Genomic DNA, 22,406 nt, shown 5'->3' with positions numbered 1-22,406 from the left:
CTCACGAAAAGAAAACATTTCCTAACTTTTTGGGGATTAAGGTGATTCTTTTTCAAATTTCAGACTTTCAGGATGATAGACACCTTGTAATGAGTGTCACACATGAAGTATTATTCTTACCATTAATTACAATTAGAGAAGCCATAAACTTACGATATCATGCATACAGCGGGTATAAAAGCATAGCAAAAACTTCTTCTGCACAAAGCAAACAAATTTGAATTCCCTGTGACCCTCCATACAGATCTTTTTCTAAACTTCCTTTTGCAAACAAAAATTGTTCAATCAAAAATTCAATACAACTTTACCTAGAGTTAAAATGCTTAGAGTGTAAATAAGCAACAAAGAATCACATTTAATAAAAAAATTGCAAGGACTTCACAAGAGTGGAATAATGGAAGACTGTCATAAGACACTGGTAAAAACTTTTTAATGGCAAGGATACACCAACGACAACAGAATAAATTTGTTACTAAAATGCTTTTTTAAAAAATAATCAAACAAAAAATCAACACAGCGTTTAATAAGGACACTACTTAGGTAAAGGTTAATCCAGCTTCTCTGTAGGTGGCGTAAATCTTCTCGATGGAGTTGACGTAAGCGGCGGTTCGGAGGTCCAGGCCGAGATTGTATTTCATGGCTGTTCGCATGATTGCCTGAGGAAGAAAAACAATTTAATCATCTTAATAAAAAAAAGTAGTATAAAAACAATTTTAAAGTCATTCCCTACTTAGGTAAACAAAGAAAAATTTTATTGTAGTTACTTTTTATCAAATTACAATTATTTCTCCCATATAAAACTAAAAATTCATTCATTAAATTTAATGAATGAATTAATATTTGAAAAATATTAACATCAAGTGTCACCCACTTCAAGTTTAAATAAAAATCTATTTGAAGTTGAGTGGATGAGTAAAAAGTATTTTATTAATGATTGAATAGAAATTTGAACAAGATATAGGTGAACTAATAGTAGGAAATACAATTCTCAAACCCTAAGAATAATAATAGCATTGTGCAGCAAATACAAACAATTATTGAGTGGATAAGATAAACGATTCAGAAGTTTTATTTCCAATGCTTTATTTTATCTCAAAATAACTTTTTCCCCTCCTCCAAACAAAACCATCAGAGACATGAACGTTATAAGTTTGCAAATAATAAAGTTAGTCAGGAGATCTTTTAGAAGATTAAAGCAGATTTATTAATTTAGAGAAAAACTCTGGAACTATAGTAAAATTTAGAACAAAGAAAAAGTAAATGGAAACGAAAAGTAAACATAAAGAATACATAACTAAAATGAAACAGATGGCTAATAAATAAAGTAGTGCATAAAAAATAGTAGAAATCATACCCTTGCAGATCTCTCCATGGTATAATCGAGACCTGAATGCACTATGTCCTTTTCTGAGGCACCCTAACAGTGGAAAAAATAAAATTGAATCTTATTAAACAACCTAATTTTTAAAACAAATTATAGGAAAACTGTTCTCATATACAATTCATTTTCATAGCTGCTAACACAAATAAGAAAAAATCCAGTAGACTTTGCGAAATATAAATTTCATGAGAATTGTTGCATAACAAACTAAATATTTTACACATAGGGAAGTTAAGCATTTTTAAAGGCATCAAAATAGATAAACTGCAATATTTTCCAGTCATGATTGGCATTAAATATACTTTAAATGTTGTGTATTACTTTTGCTTACAATTTTGAATAGTAATAGGCATTTAATTCATAAAAAATAACTAAGATTTTTTAATTAATTTAAAAAGGGAGTTCTGAATAAAAATAAACGGAACTTCTTCGAACAAAAAAAGTTTAAAACAGATTTTTATAAATGAGGCTAGCTTCACTATACTAAACTAAACTCAGTGGCGCAACAGCCCATAGAGGGCCAAGGCCCACTGCGCCCATCTCAGTTTTCTTGACCTTTGGGCTCTGGGTTGCAAGAACAAATGTTCTGATTGGGTGGTCAGCAGCATTATATAATACAGGGTGGCCACTCAAATCAGATTTCAAATTTCCCTGATTTTTCCAGGTTTTCCAGATAAAAATCTTAAAATTTCCAGGTTTTTGTTTCTTTTTTCTTATAAAGTGTAGGTTGTGTACAAGAAGTGTCTTTATTATAAAATATTTTATTCAAAATCTTATTTTTTTTAACATATCTTAAAAAAAATAATTTATTTTGACAATTTGGCAAGATTTTTTACTTATTTTTCAAATGTTTTCGTTCAAAATTTTGAATCAAAAATCATATATTGACCAACAAAAGAGTAAAATGAAATATCAATATATAGTTGGTTCTTACAAATTTTTTTTTTTAATATATGGTATAAAAGGTTAAAATGAAATAGAAAAAATTAGCATTAATGCAACAATTGTAACAATTTATCGACAAACATTGCTGTTAGCAATTGTAAAAAAAAATTTGCGATTGGTTGGTTTGCTGAGAAAAAATAATTCACAGTTTTCCTTGAATGGGAGTAGAAAAGCTTTCAGAAAAAGAGTGCAATATAAAATCTATTATTATTAAATTATAACCAACGGTTTTTGGAGAATTTTATAAAGTTAAAAATACAAAAGCATTTTGTCAAAATAGAAAAAAGAAATTACGCCAAAGTATCGGAACAAACTTGAGCCATAAATGGATTCAGCCCAAGGACAGAATTTAAAAACAGAAGCTAATATCCTAATCTCTATCTCCACCAGAATCTTTCCTAAATTGCACAGTCCCATAGCAGTCTAAGGTTTCGGCATTTGTTTAGCAACCGTGGGAGAATTTTATGTGGTATTCTAGTTTGACAGAGCTGTAATGGAGCAAATATTGATGCAAGCAAAGTATCGCTAAGTTGATGATATTTCAACGGTTTGGCGATACATTTCCGTTTAAAAAAAAGTGGGTATAATGGATGAAATAATTTAGCTTAAGAAAATTAGTAAATAATTTAAATTAGTGAAATTAAAAAAATTATCAAAGAAAAAATTTCCAGCTTTTCTTTAAAATTCCCTGATTTTCCAGGTTTTTATCCAAATTTCCCTGATATTTCCAGTATAAAAAAAATTCCCTGATAATTCCAGGTGGGTGGCCACCCAGTAATAGTAATATTTATTTAAATATTAGAGCAAGCCGTATAAAAATTCTATTTAAATAAAGATTTTTTTAAGAAACTTATTCAATTTTAGGGAATTCTTTAAAATATGAAAAACCCAGGACAAATTAGCAAAATCCAGTAGAGTTCCATGGAATCCAGGAATGTTCTGTCTTTTGCTTTCTTTTAATTTATTTTTTAAATCAACCAATTTTAGTAAAGTTTTTTTTCTTTTTAACAAAAAAAAAATTTTAAAAATCCATAGATTGTGTTCAATCCGGAAAAGTAGAAAATAAGAAGTTCGATCCGGAAGGTCGGCAAGTCTGAGATTGTCAAACAAATATCAAATCTTAGTTTATTCAATAAAAAGATAATGCTACTATTTAATTCAGTAATGTTTAATTTTTGTGGAGCGTGGTTTCATTTTCACACAGTTCATACATTTTGTTGGTTTGATCTGCATTAACCTTGAATGAGCAGACAGTTTACTGACTTTCGAGAGGAAAGATCTCTGACGATTATCAATATTTTTTATTGTGTTTGTCTCCTTATATGCGTTCTTAATTAAGTGTGTTTGTATATATTTGGGACCTTATATGCACAAACAAGGGTCATATTCCTTTTGACCTGCTATGAGACAAGGGGTAGATGTTTACTCATTTACTTATTGAGATAATTCCAAACTGGCAGCACACAATAATTTCCTTTTAATTAACTTAAAAATACTTATTAGCATGGTTCAAACCAGCAATGAAAGTTCAGAGTTCCAAAAATTTAATAGGGTAGAGAAACTTGAGAAAAAAAAATTTAACTTTATACTTGCATATTTCATGTTATGGTATACATCTATCATATCCAAACACTAATACAGTTGAATACCCCATAATGATGGAAGATTAGTATTTATTATAATTAAGTGAAACAAATCTAATAAATACAAGTAAATAGATTCAACATATAGATTAAAATGCTGATCTCTTCTACTTACGGATATTTTCTTTTGAAAGGATTCACTGGGGACAATTGGGATGCGTCCCCCCGCTTTTCCAAACCTCCTCTCCAATGACTCTTGAACACTCTCTGAAATTAAGACAGACATTTTAAATAACTGATAAAAAATAACAAGCTACAGCAATTTTAAAGTCGGATTTTTTTAAGTGTAACAGGAATAGAACAAAACACTCTGAATATCTTTGAATTTCATGATCTCATTTTTGCATACTTAAGAGCAATCTCCAAAAGGTAAAACTTAAATACATCAATTAGCCATAAAAATTTCTCTTGCAATAAATATACCTTTTTATTTCAACCAATTTCTGAACCCAAGCTAAAATACGAGAGATAACTAGAGCTTAATGTACAAAGTTAGAAGAGTGTTTGGATACCTTAACATCAATTTTATTTTACGCATACACAGGCCTTCCAACCTCAAAAATGCACTACAGCACAGCGTAATACAGCCAAACCTCGGTAACGCAAAATTGGCAAAACTATCATAATTATTTATGTTAACCAGATTTCATCTTATCTGATACCTCATGAAAACAATTTATTAAACACTATTAATACATATTATGTACTACATTTATGTACTTAAACAATACTATTTTGTACCAAATAAGTTAAAATAAGCTTAAAAATTTTAATAAATTTATTTAACTACTTTATATATTTTATTACTTCTAACAAAGAAATAGCATTCCTCAAAATAAATAATTGGCACTTAATTCACATGTTTCGTATCTGTGTTGTGCCCAGTTTCCTTTCATGTTAAGTGATTGCTGACTCAAGGGACCAAACATGTCTTTCATGAAAAGCAATATTTAACACAAAGCGATTTATGGTTAATGATGTTCAACAATAATAATACTAAAATAAAAATATATTTAAATATTCTTTAGACTAAATTTATATAAGCAGCTTTTTTAATCCTAAAAATTTCTAAATGCTAAATCATTCTATTGTTTTAAAACAGATTTGGGTGACTAATTAAATATTTTTCAATAACAATTCATAAAAAAATATTCTGATACTCCTCCTGTTTTGCCTTCCCAGGCAACAAATTCTACAAAGTTTGTTTTTACAAAGAACAGAATTAAATCTACATTTTAATATGAGATTAAATAATCTCCCACAAGTACTGAATCTTAAAGAAATGGTAAATTCTACTAACTTTAAATTTTCTTGCTAACAACATTTTGTATCAATCCTATCAAAAGAGTGAAAAATTTTCTGTTCTGAAATATTTCTGCACAAAACTGAGTTACTGAAATATCAAGAAACAAATTTTGCAATTTCCCCCTAAAATTTTTATTTAAACTATCAACTAAAAAAAACTTTTACTAAAACTAACAATCCCTATGGCAGAATCGCAACAGGGCGAGATTGTCGCAGAACATTTCAGAGTTCTCGCAGAAAGATTTTTCGTTTGAAAAGTAAAAAATTTTATTATTTTTTTCCTACAGAAAGTTACACGTAATATTTGAACCGCGCAGTTAGATAATCACTTTCTGACGCGTTTATTTTAGGCTGATAGTATTGTAAATTGATGTATTGTTTTGATTGTATTTTTGACAGTTGATATTGATTTTCACATGGTTTTTAAATATCTCGATATATTTCAAACAATATGGAAAATTCAAATCAGGCATTTAAGTATTTACTTTTTAAGGCAATGATTCCATCCAATTTTTGGCAGCTATTGATTTCTATTTTTAAATCCGATATTTTTTATACGATATTAAAATTATTTATTATGCATTCGAGTAGCCCCTTTTTGAGGAGTCTAATTAGTGTAATTTCGACGCCGATTGTTTTTTTCGATAATGGATTACACGATTTTTAATTATTTTTTATTGTGATGATTATTTACAAAATGAAAAGGAAATAATTTGAGCACCCCCCCCCACAAAATGCAAGAATATAACTCATAATATTAGAATAAAAAATTATCACAAGTTCATTTAAAAAAAATTAGTTTTTTTTTATAAACACAGTTTTTTAAAATTAGTAAAATGTATGTTTGTTATTGTCAAAACATTATCTTGCAGAAAGATATTAGTGATTGACAGTTTTGCCGCAGATATTTCAAAAAAAATTCTGCCACAGGGCTAACAACAAAAAACTTATTGCTTGAACGATTGACAATGCACTCCTTGAACAAAGTACTGTATTATGAAATCTTAAGTCATGCTGCAATTTACCATTTTAGCTTGAATTAAGATAAGATTTTAGCTTTTAAATGCAGTGTTTAATGTAAGTTAAAGCCGGTATTTAAAATTTTTCCCGGTTCATCCGGCTTTTTAAAATATTGAAAAAAGGCTACAAAAGGAACTAATGCTAAACTAAACAGAAGTTAAACATAAAATTGCTGAAACAGAGGGAAATTTTGAGGGCTGTATGTAAACTGTGCACAAGTCTTCAGATTCATCTACTTATTGGGAATAAGAAACAGAAACTAAAGTAATTTCAATGCTAGTTTCAGAAATTAAATATTAAATGATTTATATCAAAAGTTTATACAATCCTCTTAACAAGCTTCTTACTAAAAACAATTTTCTGTAATAAATTTTTAGTTAAAGAAAACAAAATCAGGTTAAAAAAATATGTATACACCTAATGAATTCATATTTAATAAAAAAATTTAATTGCATTTAAAACATAAAATAAACAAAAAATTTTACAACATTATATAAACTATTTATATTATTCAAAAATAATAACAGCTAGAATGTTTGATATTTCCAACGAAAATGCTTCAAAAATTATTACAAAAGCAATTAGACAATTGATTTAATGAAGAGTAAAATAGTTTAGATCAGAATACATAAAGGCTGTTGGTACCATCTTCATCTCAATGTTAGTTTATGGAAAAAGCTATGCCATTTTTGATCAATACAATAATTTAACATTTTGTATTAATGAATAGATCCAGATAGTGTAGGATAGCCTACTTGTTTGACTGCAGTCAGCCAGAAGCCACAAAATTTCTGTTTATGGGTGTTAAAAAGAAATGATTACTCACCCAACAAATGGTAATTGGAGTCCCTCTCATACTTGAAAAGAAGTCTGCCGTAACTCACGTGGTTGAGATTTTTAAGCCACTCAAAGTAAGAGACTGTCACACCACCTGCATTAATGTATAAGTCAGGGATGACAAGAATGTTACGATCCATCAGAATTTTGTCAGCCGCTGGAGTTGTAGGTCCATTAGCAGCCTCTGCAATTATCTGTAAATAAAGACATAAGTCACTGCTTCAAAACAAGTTAAACTATCTTGAACTCATATCTTGCCAATGAAAAAAAATTCACATGGCAAAAAAAAAATTGATTCACAGTAATTCTTTTTTAGAATTGGCTCATGATGATTTATTAAAAATTCAAATCGAAAATTTAGAAAGTTAAATTTACTTTTTACCTGGTAGTAAATAGTTTAAATTACAAACTTCATGAATTTTTTTTAAAATAACTTCTGTCGAAAAATTCAAATTGCAATGATTTAAAATTCATATGGAACAAATGAAAATATTGTAAGTAGAAACGTATTGTCACATAATCATCATTTAGGCAAGAAGCACAAATAGAAAGTAAACCAAGTAACCCCTAACAGCCACCCCTCAATTAAAATAATCCTACTTTTTCAATGAAAGTGGAATATTTGATTTTGTATTTGTCAAAAGTACAGAAAAAATACAAATATTTTGTTTCTCTATTCAGATTTAAAAAAAAAAAATCAAAACTCTGAAACACGTTTTAAAAAGGTCATAAGTTTTTCTTCTTCTTTTTTCCCCCCCTACCCATTAGCCAAATGGGTGTTGTTTTGAGTTTGATGGCGTGTGCACCTTATTTGGATGTCATCACACTTTTCAAATGTGTTCAAGAGTAATAGTATACAGTATGCAAGCGTTATAATGCGTACTGTTTACTATGACTCTTGGAACACAGAGAAAAATCTCTTTTTAAAAGATAGAAAATTAAGCACTTTTTACAGTAATGTCACACAAGTTCAAGTAAAATAAACCATTAGAACACAGGAAAAAAATTTGTTAAATTAAAAAATATACCTACTTTGCACTGCAATTTATGAGCGTTGCTCTTTGTGATGACTTTTTCAATGGCAGAAGGTATAAGAATTTCACATGGTTCATACAGGAGACTTTCACCGGTGTACTCTTCTGCTCCTGGAAAACCATTGATAGTCCCATGGGCCTGAAACACAGCAAATATGTTAATAAAACAACCATATTTTCTATGAAGCAGGATCAACAAAAATTGATTTAAAAAAAAAAAAACATTTGATATCTAATTTTTTAAAATTAAATTAATTCTTATTTTTACAAACCAAAGCGTCTGATAAAACGAATTTAAAACACTTCACATACTTTAAAAACTATGTAATTAAAATAGTTGAAAACATTGCATATCTGCCAACATTGGAGAAATAAAATAATGGAGATTTTACTAGCGACATTTTTTAAGCTATGAGTAATGTTTTGATACATCATGCATAATCATGTAAGTCAAAAAAAGAAACTCAAAAGTGAAAATAATATAAGAACTTTCATTTAGCGAAGTAAAAAATATGGATATGGATAAGATTTTTTAAATCATTATTTATAGTTACGTCAACTATAAACACTCAACATACTGCAGTACTGGCAGTAGCAACCTCTGTTGAGGAATAAGAAAAGTATATTTGCCATCAGCGGATATTTTATCACCATTTTTTAAAAAAAAATTTCTGTGACAAATAAGGAGAAATATGAGAATATATGGGTAAACAGGAGATAGCCATAAAATACAGGAGTCTTCGTTAAAAGACAGGAGATTTGGCAGGTATGACATTAGATGATCCAGTCAATGCAAACCTTGCAACATTAGTCTTTTCTTATTCTGTTTTTCATCTTTTTTTTCTCTCTCAGCTACTGTGGTTTTTCTAGTTTTGTTTCTCAATTTTATTTTTTATAAGCAACTTAACGTTTTTACTTCAAATTACCTTTGCTTCTTCTCATTGCGAATTGGTGCCTATTTTTGAAGCGCTTGAAACATATTGACTGCTATTTACATATACCAGAAATGTATTTTTTAAGCAATGCAGTTTTAAATCAGGTAATATAATAAACATTTGATTTGCTTCATTTTTGAATTTGTAAGCTCTCAGCAAACGATTAAACAATGAAAAGTTACATACTTAATTATAGAGATTTCATTGTTTATATCCGCAAAGTTAATGTTCATGGAATGGCCTTATCTTTTATATTATAAACTGTATTATAATATATAAAATCATGGTTACTTTTGTTTAAAACTTAACTAAAGAATTTTAAATTAGGAATTTGCCAATTCAATGAATAAATTAGTTTAGATAATAAAAAATAATTGAAAACAAAATTATTGCAAGTTAATGTGGGTAAAACAAGTCTTTTCTTGGTATACACTAAATGCGTATTCAATAAGCTTTTAAAAAATTTACCTTAAATACGCTTATTAGCAGAAAATTATTTTACATGCAGCTAATGGGATATTATAGTTCAAAAGTTTCCTGCCATTCTTTTTTTATTTTTTTTATTGTACATTGAAATAAATACATTCCACTTTTATTTCATTATATTATCCATGAAATCAGAAAAAAATCAAACCCTAAAGATCTTTATTATATGACATAAAAACATATTTTTTTACATGGAATAAAAAATATTGTAAAATTAATCATTTTTAAAAAAAATAGTTAATTTAAATCAATGATTTAAAAAAATAATAATTAAGTGATTTAAATTAGGACTTTAATCATGAACTAATCATCGCATATTAGTGCAAAAACTTAATTTTGGGCACAATTTTAGAATTTTTTTCCCCGTAACGGCGGATGCTGAACTATCGTTCCTCACCTTGGAAAATGCCGGAAGTGTTGCTCATTTAACGTTAGCCAGTGGGTGCCTGTGAACTTAAGTCACAGAGGCAAGCAACATTACCCACGCCACACAGCCACAAATACTCATTCATAGGGTGGGCCACATTCACACACAACAGATGACAACACATAGAAAGAAACATCCATGCCCAGAGCAGGATTCGAACCCGTAGTCACTGGTCTCACAGTCAAGCACGCTAACCGCTCAGCCATCTGGCCCGCACAATTTTAGAAAGTGAGTTTATTATAAATTTACATTTCCTGCACTCTTAGCTCTCTAAAAATACTTTACTTTTATTTGTACTCCAATAATTTGCAAAGTTATAGCAGTTTTTGTGCAAGGTGATAACAGAGAAAATAAATGAGAAGCTTAATAACGAAACCATAAGTATGTTTGCTTCGATACATTCTTATTCTCTTTTTGCAGTTTTACTAAATAATTTTAATATATTCCGGCTCAAATTTCCTCAATGGCATTGATTGCGACTATCAGTAGGACAGTAATATTAAGAGATGTTGAATAAGTCTATCAAGCGAAACAAAAAACGCTCATTCTGTTACCTAACTGAACGCTGACTGAACTTCTGAATGCAATTTTAAATTGAGATAAATTGAATTTTTTTTTAAAATATTGATGTTGATACTTATTTTTAGATAAATATATCAGAGAAACATAATTACAAGTTTCCAATCTTCTAATTCACGAGGATCAATTCCATCTTGATTAAGAATACTACCATCGACTTCCATGACGCCAATACATCGACCGCCAGCTCTGTGTAGATATCGCATCACATGCAATCCTACATTACCAAGGCCCTGCAAGAAAAAGAAACAATATTAATATGCCAGTAACAAATTGTTTACATGTAAATATTTCTTCTCATTTAAATAGTTTGTAATTGTAATCAATTTATAAAGAATCTCCTAAAAATTAAATTATATTTGTTTAAGTAATGGATCACTAGAAGTGTGCCCTGTGGTAAAAGTTTTCTTGATTTCAGTGACATACCTCTTTAAAATACTAATATCTTCCTGCAAGATACTTTTAAATATAACAAATATACATGTTATTAATTTAAAGTAACAAAAGAGACAACTTCAAAAAATAAATTAAAATTGGATCAAATAAAATAATAATTTTTAATTGAATATGCAATATTTTTTATTCTAATATTATGGGTAATAATCTCGCATTTTGAAGGAAGAAAATACACTAATTATTCCCTTTTCCGCATTTTATAATTCATCATCACATTAAAAATACAGATATAAAAAAAATCAGAAAATCTGTAGCAGTAACTAATAGGGGTGATTGTGAGTCCAAGTCAGAATTCCAGAAAATTTCCTGAATTAAAAAAAAAAGAATGAAAAAAGTTTAAAACGAAAAAAATTTAAACAAGGTTTTTTCCTTTTTCTCAATATTTCTTAGTTTACTTAAAATATATTTAAATTTTTACACATACCTATACCATTTACACATACCTATGATGACCTGGAGAAGTATAATTAAAATTTACAAATATGTCTTCCTTTCTTGAGTTTATGATTTTTTACTGATACTATTTACTGATATATCAACTATTTACTGATAAAAAATGAATATTAATCATGAATATAAGCTTATAAAGTATCTCTCTGGCTCTCCCTTACAAACAAATAAAATAAACTGTGCTTTTAAGTTCCACCTTTGATAATTCGATTTCCGTTAACTTCTGTGATCAATGATTTTTTTAAAACATCTGGACCGGAAACTTCCGGATCACTGTTAGCGAAAAATCCGGAAATCTGGATTTTTTCTGGAGCACAATCAGCCCTGAACTACCGAAAAAAAGATTGAAGGCGAAACTCTTCAAAAAAGGGTTACTAAACCTGTGTTTTCATTTAGAGATTCAGTTGCTGCAATAAATAATATCGTATTAAAAACATCGGATTTTAAAAGCTATGTGAAATCAGTAATAATAACTGCATGAAAAATAGAAAGAAAATTTTTACAGAAAACAAAAGAAAAAATTTTACTTCATAATTCCTTATTTTTTATTATTTTCAAATGAGAATAGAAAAATCATAAGCATTTCTTTTTCACTAAGATGAGCAATATGATTCTAAAGAAAAGGTAAAATCTTTTGAAAATTTCTGCAGAAAAGAAAAGCAAAATTTTTTACTTCCCACAGGAAAAATCTTTCTGCAAGAACGCGGTAACGTTCCACGACAATGTTGCCAAACTTTTAAAAACCAAGACTTATACATTAAACACAAAAGTTTTTATTGTACCTTAATAACAGAAAATTGCATAAAATTTATAGGACTACATAAAGTGCATTAACATATTTATTTTTTTTTTGTTGAATTCAGAGAAATACAATTGAATGCTAAGGACACATAGGAGACATAATGCACTCTTGATAGATCACAAAACAGGGAAGGTGAATTTGAATAAATTGAATCTCAATGAATAAACTTAATGTACGAATTAAAAAAATTTGGAAGGGGTCAGTCTTTGTGTGGAATGGGGGAAAGCGGAGCGAAAATGTGGTATGCTTCCACAAAATACTGAAGAATTGGCAACTATTAGTACTAAAGTTCTGCACTTGGTTTTGTGTAATTTTGAATTCTTGCACTTTTTGATGGATCGACAGGGTTATACCTTAATTCCAGGAAAAAAAATCTCCGACTTTTCTATGTACGTTAGAAAAATGAACAGTAACAAGTTCAGTTATATACATCTTCTTCCTGAATTGACAATGAGTTATACTCCTCTAGAAAGATGACATAACCTTGAACTTTGATTTTACATTATGAGTTAGGAAAAAGTGCGGTACAAGGTGATTTTTCTTTTTAAATCAAAAAGTAAAAAAATAAATTATAAAATATTGTAAACACATAACTAAATGACATAACAACTAACAGCGAATATTATGAATAGCAAACTAAACTAAACTCCAATTTGCCAATTCACCATTGCAGCAAACAAGTTATTTGAAATTCTGTACAGAGTGATATATTTGATGACAGCATAAACATTAATTTAAAAAACAAAAAGATTTTATCCCTTTTACAAATCTGCTAATACTAATTGATCAATCACAACAAAGTAGCTTGCCTGCATAATTTAGTGAACAATTCTGTATAATATTAATAAAAATCAAAAGTAGTGATACGAATGACTAGCTCACAAAACATTCTAAAATGTGCATGAATTTTAACTAGAGCAATCTATTTGAAATATATATGTTAAGAGCTTTCAGTAAGAAGAAAATATTGATTAAAAAAATTAAACAAACTTGAACAATGAATGTTTTTCCACCCCATCCAGGTGTTGTTCCAATCATACTCATATAGCTTGCCTCATTCACAAAATTGTGCAGTCCGTGATACACACCCTGAAAAAAAAAATCCATTTATTACTTTTAAATTATTTGTAAAAATCAAACAAAAAAACTTGGACAAATGTGATAAAAGATAATTTAATGAAAACATAATTGTTCTTTTGTTTACATGTAAAAATATATATATACAGTAGGGAACCGATTATCCGGAACGATCGGGACCATCGCTATTCCGGATAACTGATTTTTCCGGTTTTCTGAATCGCTACAAAAAACAGTTTTTTTTATTGTTAAACCCAACTAAAAAAAATAAAAAATTTTGGAAATAATCTTAAAAAGAAGAAAAAACGATGAAGTAATACACTAATGATTATTTCCAAAACGATGGTAAGGTAAACATCTTTCAAAAAAGAAAGAAAAATCCTAAAATCTTATGAGGAAAAAAAATATTTTTTAAAAAAAATGGCGAGAAAATTTATTGAATTTCGTTTTCTGATTTCTGGATTCTGTACTGTATTTAATTTCTGTAAGACACAGCCAAAAGAGCATGGCACCACCCTTTTCAACTTAAAAGCCATAAACCCTGAGGCAGAACTTTTTTGTGCTATCTGCTACAAAACTCTGTAGCACTAATATCTTTCAGCAAAATACTTTTAATAATAACAATCAGATATATGTTAATAATTTAAAATAACAAAAGCACTGTGTTTACATAAAAAAAAAAACTATATAATTCTTCTTAAATTGAACATGCAATAATTTTTATTCTAATATTATGGGTGATATTCTCATATTTTGTTGGGAGGGGGTAGGTAATGCACAAATTATTTAATTCTTCGCATTTCGTAAATATTCTTCATAATAACAAAATAAAAATCATGAAATCCAAAGTAAAAATTGCCTGAAAAAAGATCGACGAGGAAATCACACGAATCGGACTTCTCAAATGCCTGTTTTGTTTTAAGATTAGGTTCTTGTAATAAATAACATCTCATAAAAAATATCGGATTTGAAAACTATGGAGAAATCAATAGTAATAGCTGCCAAAAATTCCATATAATTATTGCCTCAAAAAGTAAACACTCAAATGTACAATTTTTCATATTGTTCGAAATATATCAGGATATTTAAAACCCACCTGAAAAACAATATTAATAACTGGTGATTCAAATATTGTGTAAATTTCCGTAGAAAAGAAAAGTAAATTTTTTTTTTATTTTTCAGAAGAAAAATCTTTCTGCAAGAACTCTTCAACATTCGCTGCAAAGGGTGTGCCAATGGAGAAAAAAAATAAAAGAACAATCAAGCTTTGCGTAGACTACAACAAAATTCATAATTTATAGAAATAAAACGAATAAATTTTTATTATTGGTACCAATTAAGTGATTTCAAAGAAAGTTATAAATATCTGTTACAATCCAAATAAGAGTAGTTAGTTTTTTTTTTTAACACACATTATTTAAAAAGCGGATTAAATACGAAAAAAAATTATAACATTTAATTGAAAATGCTAAAAAGTTTTCCCACTCCTTATAGGAAATTATGTATTAAAAAATAAAAATAAATATGAATCTTTTCTAAGCCCGGATCCTGCTAAATTTAGAATCTGGAATGAAAATTCAGAAATTGAACAACCATATAGTCGAAAAGTAAAATGATACGCTCGTTATCGTTGGGAATCATCAGGGAAAACGAGATTCCAAAAATTTTTTTAAAGGAATTTTCAAGGAAAAATGCAATTTTATCCCAAAATCGGGAATTGCCAGAGAATTTAAAACTATCAAATTAGGGGATTTATTTCTTCCGTTTTCAATATTTTTTATTTATTTTTTTTTTAATTTCCAATGGCAGGGCATAAACAAGAAATAACACAGAAAACAAATGCAAAGACAAAACAGGTGAATAAATAAACTAAACAGAATGACCGAAGTCATTGCTCTAAAAGTTCCCTGGCTTGCCAATAAAGCGACGATTCAGAGCCGGAATGCAATGCAGCACATTGGCAGAGGTGGGTCCTATTCATGGGCTCTGCTAAGTTGCAGAGAGGACAGTCAGGTGAATTAAGAATACCGATGCGGTGCAAGTGTTCCGCCAGACAGTCGTGGCCCATTAGGAGTCGAAACTGTTCCACAACTTCACGGCGTGGACCATTAGGGATATTTTGGAGGTCATCTTTCCACCGGTTGGCTTTCATTCCTTCTTGTAATTTGGAAGCAAGAGTTCTTTTAAAAACTTGTTTTAGATGTAGCTTTATACTTTATCCGTTTTCAATACTGTAATTTGCACTTGAGTCATAGGGCAATCATTGGGTGTACCTTCAAGATTCTTCTATTACTCATAATCATTTTTGGAGTTTTGTCAATTGGATGCCAGAGTAAAGGAACTTGAAACTTCTTTGAGATTATTAACATGTTAGGTTTTCTTTAAAATCTATTTTAGTTTCTCAAATTTTGTTATTATTGATTTATTATGACACAATATAGTTTTATAATTTCGGTTAATACATTACGTACAAAATCTTTTTATTCTCTGCTATATTTATCAGACAACTATTAACGAATAAATATTTTTCAATTGAATAAATTCTGATTCCTTATATAAGTGCTGTCATATTTACAAATTTTGCTTAATGTGGAATCACATCTGCTTTCGTTAAAAATCGTAAGTAAAATTTTTTTTTTAAAAACAGAATAATATAAGCATACAACTATTTATTGCTAAAAGCAGACTATAATTTATGAAGCAGATTGAAGCTTTCTGTTTTTAAAAATGATATATTTCTGATTAGGCTTCAGTTTGAGGGGGTTTTTTCTCCCACTGTTCACAATTATTTTTATACAGGAATTTTCAGATAGTTTTTTTTATTTTTTACATTATATAATTGATCTTACATCCTGATTTATTTCAGGTTTTAATATTTATATCAGCTCCTTTTTTAACTATTGTTTCAGTTTGTTAATTTTCAAGTGTTGTTTCAATTTAATTTGATTTAACTAGGCAGTTAACTTAAGGAGTTAGATAAAAAAAAAAGTTTGGAAACAATTTTCGAAATTGAAAATAAATAACTATTTGTCACATTTTATAAAATAGTTACCAATCTTATTTGTTTGAAAAATTGTAATTCTGTATAACATTCAAAATTTGCAATACACTTAACAAAAACAAAGTTAGAAATTGATTAAAAGCAAACACATATACACCAAATTTAACCAAACACCAAATTTAATGTAACAGGAAAGTAAAGATCGTTTTAAATTTATCCTTGTTAATGATAACATTTGGAAATGTGACATCACGTCTAGGGCCTCTTATTGCTTAGAAAGCAACGGAGAATCTCTTGCAGAAATCTCTCATTATGTTTCTCTAAAATAAGTCAGCTGATACACACTAAAAAGTTTAGTTAAGATGCAGTTACTTACTCTCTCCCCAAACAATTATATTTATTTCTTCAGCTTATTGACTTAATTTTTAAAAAAAATTTTTCTTTGCAATCACTTGATTCTGTTCGGAAAAAATTGCTCTCTACATTTTATTTCTATAAAAGTATTAAATTTCAATATGAACATTTTGTCAGCCATATAATTTTCTTTTATCAACCAAGTTATTTTTAATATTATTTCTGAATCATGCTTACCAATATCTGCAATCTGTTAGACATAACCCATTGATATAGTAACAGATTGATAAGAAAACATTTTTAAAAAAAGGGTCACTTTAAGAATAGATTGAATGTAGGTTTTATGGCACAAGGTCCAAGTGAGGTCATGCTGCACCAAACATGTTTTTATAAGAGAAAAAGCAAAGTGCATACTACAATTATTTTTATAAAATACATTAAACATTGATAAAATGGCACAGAAACAATCTAAGGTGACAATGAAATAAAATCAGTTAAAATAGTCAACTAAAACAAAGGCAAGAACATACTCTTAAATGTGAATAAAATCAGGGATAGGTTAAAATTTATATATAATTTAAGCTAACAATAGCACGTAAAAATGCAAAAATGTTAGGATGATGGGTATCACCTAACAAATTATTAAAATGTGATGAATCAAAAGTAAGACATCACAAGTGTTGCATTGAAGAGGTTCTCCAAATAACAAATGTAGAAGAGTCAGTCTGGTATGTCCGATTCAGAGCCGGGTAAGTTTAGCATCTGCACTGCGAAGTAAGACAGTATGCAATTCACTATCGACTTGATTATCCCACTGCTGCCGCCTCAAAGATTTTATAAACTGCATAATATGTACTTTTATATCTAAGAGAGGTATAAACAAATTTAAGGGAGTAGTAGCAGATAGAATGGCTGTATCAGCTAAATTCCAACGTGCCTTGGAACTCAACAAAGCAAAATATATTTTAAAAATAGAATCTTACTCTTCCAGTTGCAGAAATTCTTCCATGTATACCGCCTTGATTGATTGGTTTACCAGTTATACAAGCGTGGGAATTCATATCTGTATGACCTAATAAGAGGATAAAAATATACATTAAATAGAATACTTATTGTTATAAATAAAGCTTTATCAATTTTGACAAAAAAAAAAAACTTACACTTTTTTTATAAATTCCGCTAGAAAAAAATTCCAAGAAAAATATGTGTAAGTGTATTTTTTTCTTTAATTTTTTTTCAAATTTTCTATAAACCAAATCAAACTTAGTAATGATCAATTGTCTGGTGTATCACAAAATAACCAACCATTTAATGGAATGTGGCATAAAACGAGTCAGAATGTGGAATAAAAGATTCTAAACAATGATTTATTGAAAGCATAAACTATAATTTAAAGACTTGTTTGAAAAGAGGCACAATTAACTGTGATCATATGATGTATATATAATTTAAACAGTTGAATTTAATTTCTTTTAAATCTATTTTTAACCAAGTAATTTTCAATAATGCTTGAAGTTCTTGAAAAAAAGTCCTGCTCAAATACACTGCTCACTAACATAAATTTATGATAAAGATCATAATTCATAGAGATCAGATTTATGTGAAGATCATAATTTAACATAAAATTATCAAAAATTAACATGGTAAAGAAAAAATATCTCCTTTCGAAAAAGGGAAAATTAAGCACTTTTTAAAAACATCCATTGAAAAAGAACATTTAAAGGCTTTGAAAAAACGAAAATAAGCACCTTTAAAAAACGCTACATACCCTGATTAACATGTTCTTGATCTAAGGAGTTTGAATTACAAGTTGTTCATAGTCTTAAGAATGTTTCATTTCAATTTAATGTAAATAAAACAAAAATAATTAATTATACAAAAAAAAACACAAAAACGTTAAAACAGTTTAAAGGCTTACTTCAAATCTTATATAAGGCATATACATACTACCTTTTAAGTAAGCAAATGAATATAAATTATTACCTATAGTCTGGGCATAAGTGTCGGCAATCCAACTCATTTCTCTCTCTCCGGTACCCATGTCAGGGGCAGGAACATCTAAACCTGGTCCTATAGAAGAAAAGAAAATTACATATTAGTGGTCATTGATATTTTATTTATTTTTAATCATAAATAGTGCACTTCAGGGTTAAAGAGAAGATTGAGAAGGGCTGGTTCATTCCTTACTAAAAGATGAAGTTACAATGCCCCACCTCACGAGGTCACGCCTCACACATATCTCTAAAATCGCAACTAAAGGATATGAAAACTTTGCTGTTTATACTTTCTATAAGAAATTAGTTTTATGTTCGACACTTTTCTGATAATAGCTGTCAAACTTTACCCTACTAACAAATTATTTCAGTTTAAAAATATAGAATTCATACATTTTCCTGATATTTCTTATAATATTAAAAAATAACATTTTAAAGTTAGAAAAATTTCTCAATGGTTGTCGTCATCGTTTCATTATAGTTTTCTAACTTTCGATATAGTTTCACTATAGTTTTCTAACTAATAAAAGAAAGCAAATAAAGGCACTTTAACAGTTACATATTGTTCGATGATAATATAGTTTATCAATTAGGATGTCTATTTTTAATATATTTAAACATTAACTCCTTAGATCACTAGGAAATTAATATCTTAAATACTAATTACTAAAAGAAAATAATCTTTAAGCATATAATAATGGAAATATTACTCTTTCTAATAAATATTTAAAATTAAGGAGTTACAATTTAAACACATAAATATTTTGAATAATGACATTAAAAAATACATTCATTATGAAATTGGAAAAAAATCTTGAACTTCAAAAATAAAAGTTATTAATGTTAATAACTTTTATTTTATAAGTTCAAGATTTTATTTTCTGCCACCTCATACATTTTTACTTCTTCTTTTCTGTTTTAAGTTACGAGAGAAATTCAATGGCAAAATTCTAATAAAAGTTTGTAAACGTTAGCATAATGCTTTTTTATTCGCAGCAGGATAAATTCTTTTGGTACACTTCATAATTAATTTGATGATGATTTATTAAAAATTTAATATAATTTTTTTAACCAAAAATTATTTTTTAAAATAACTTAATTTATGTTACATATTTCATGAAATGACATAATTTAGTTAAACTTTTAGCTTTAAAATAAATTTGTTTGAAACTACTAAAAAATTTGTGTCCATTTAAAATTTTAAAAATATATTATTTGAAAACAAGTGATTCAAAAAATCTGAAACTTGGTATTTTGCTAGGTCTACCTATGAGCCAAAAATAAACTAACTACAAAGATAAACACATTTAATGTGGTATCATCACTTTTTAATGCTCAATTAGATGAGCCAATGCAATGAAAAGATTTAGAAAGCAAATCAAACACCTAAAAATCCTTTTTTTGCCAACTGAAGAGCGAAATTCCTTGTTATTTTCTCTAATTCGAATTCACTGTATTCCCTGGGGTTAATTTTCAATCCAGCTTTAGCTCCACCAAATGGCACGTCCACAACAGCGCATTTAAATGTCATCAAAGCAGACAGCGCCTTCACTTCATCCAAGCTGACGTCCAAACTGTAACGAATACCTGAAAATAAACATACTTTATCACCACACAGCAGAAAATAATAAAAACATTAAAAATAATATATATAATTACATAAAAATACATGACACACTAATAACTGAATTTAAATTTACTGTACAATATTTTTTTTTCTTTTCTAATTAACATTAGATAAGCAAATACACATTTTTCTTTAGCGGGTTTAGTATAAACAGGGCCAACTGTCCGGGGCAAATTTACTACCGTTTAGTGGCACCTTCACAAATTCAACTTAAGGAAAAAGGGTAGTTTCACAAAATACTTTTAAAAGAGCAAGGTCTAAGAATTTTTAAACAGAAATTTTCAAAAGATTTTATTTTTTCAGAATTATAATCAAAAGATGCCTTTCTCGTGCATCAGAGTGAAAAAATATGTTTGTGATTTTTCTATTATAACTTGTGAATAATGAAAAATAAAGAACAGTGAAATAAAAAATTTCAGTAGAAATTTTCGCTAATTTTTTTTATGCAGTTATTTGATTTCCACATAGTTTTTAAAATCCAATATTTTTTAAACAATATTATTTATTATAACAATTACATATATATTGTATTGCGAAATGAAAACACACATTTAGTAACCCTTTTTTGAGGAATCCAATTCATGTGATTTCTCCATAGATTTTATTTTTTTGGTAATTACTGCTATGGATTTCTCGATTTTTAATGTGATGAATATTTACAAAATGCAAAAAAGGAAATAATTAGTGTACCTTCTCCCTACAAAATGTGAGAGTATCGCACATAATATAGAATAAAAAAATATTACATATTTAATTTAAAATTTTTTTTTTTTTATGTTGACCTTCAGTGACTTTAGTTTAGTGGCATGTATATTTGTTATTGTTAAAATTATCTTGCAAAAAGATATTAGTATTAGAGAGGTATGTTGCCGAAAGTACGAAAAAATTCTGCCACAGGGGCTTTGAAGTAGAATTTTTGTAAGATACACAACTAGACTACAAAGAAACATTTAGAGTTCCAAGGAAAACACAGTTCTTGGGTGAGTTCTTTTGCAGAAAGTTCCATGGATGCTTCACAGTAAGCTAAAAAAATATGCAGAAACTTAAGATAGAACTTATGCAACTTAAAATTATTCCCTTTTTGCAACAGATGAAAGCATTTATAAGAAGAAATGGGTGACTGATTTGTATCGATTGAAAAATAACATACATAAGTAGGATTACCTCCTTTACAAGGTGTCCGATGATGACTGTGTTGAGCTCTCCATCCATTTATCATCACATATTTACCGCTGTCTCGCTTTAGTGGGAAGCACACCTCTAAAACAGAATGGCAAGGACCTAAAATTCCCAGATAGCCTCTCACTTTTTCTCTTTTTTCGTCGAGGGTCATTTTTCCTTTGAACTCTTCCACTAGTTTGTCTTCTACCACAGACCATCCTTTATGATAAAAATATTCAACCATGTGAAAAAATGACGGATTATCAGCATCCTCTACGTACTGCAGATTCTCCGGTATTACATGGGAACTGTAATCCCGGGACACGAAAACAGAACTAAGTGCTGCATTCGACCTTGTTCGAATCAGTTTATCTGCATTGTGCACATTTAATTTGGATATCTTCAATTTTTGTAGCTGAGAAAATGCTGTTCTGCAAAACATGATGAATTCGATTTTAAAAACTAGAAAAAGAGTTAAGAAAAAGCTTATCGAATAAGGACTGAGCTAACGCTGATTTCTTTAAAACACACCAATCATTCCATTATCAAACTTTTTTTTTTCTTTCTCGGCAGAATCCACAAATTGAAGATTCTCGGGCTCGCGGATAATTTTCTCACTGCTGCTGCCCTTTAAATCCTAATCACAACAATAAATGGGTCGGTTAACTGTGACGGTCTTTTGGAGCAAGATCTAAACGTATTATAGATCATGTTTTCTACACTAGAGAGCGCCGCAAGCTCTTTACTGTTCATGTTTCTGGGTTACTGAATCCCATGTATTTTGAGACCTTTTAACTCAACAGTTCACTGTGTACCCAGAAAATCTTGTATCGAAATTTTCTTTGCATTGTCACAAAATTTTAATCCATTCATCAAAAAAGGATAAAATATA

General features: G+C 28.7%; 1 protein-coding gene across 1 annotated transcript; it reads right to left on the bottom strand.

The window, feature by feature from the left end:
• Nucleotides 1–408: 408 nt before the first annotated feature.
• Gdh (glutamate dehydrogenase, mitochondrial) lies at nt 409–22,159 on the bottom strand. The gene is made up of 11 exons (XM_087164712.1): nt 21,518–22,159; nt 20,113–20,313; nt 18,716–18,802; nt 17,716–17,804; nt 13,291–13,389; nt 10,688–10,825; nt 8,164–8,304; nt 7,121–7,325; nt 4,085–4,176; nt 1,355–1,417; nt 409–656 (listed from the first exon to the last, which is right to left on the bottom strand). The coding sequence occupies exons 1-11, from the start codon at nt 21,954–21,956 to the stop codon at nt 537–539; spliced, it is 1,674 nt and encodes a 557-aa protein (XP_087020838.1). The 5' UTR covers nt 21,957–22,159; the 3' UTR covers nt 409–536.
• Nucleotides 22,160–22,406: the final 247 nt, after the last annotated feature.

The sequence above is a fragment of the Parasteatoda tepidariorum genome, chromosome 5 (genome assembly GCF_982258835.1).
Source record: "Parasteatoda tepidariorum strain Cologne lab strain chromosome 5, Ptep-v5.0, whole genome shotgun sequence".
Classification (NCBI taxonomy): domain Eukaryota; kingdom Metazoa; phylum Arthropoda; class Arachnida; order Araneae; family Theridiidae; genus Parasteatoda; species Parasteatoda tepidariorum.
This window is presented reverse-complemented; position numbering and strand designations above follow the sequence as displayed.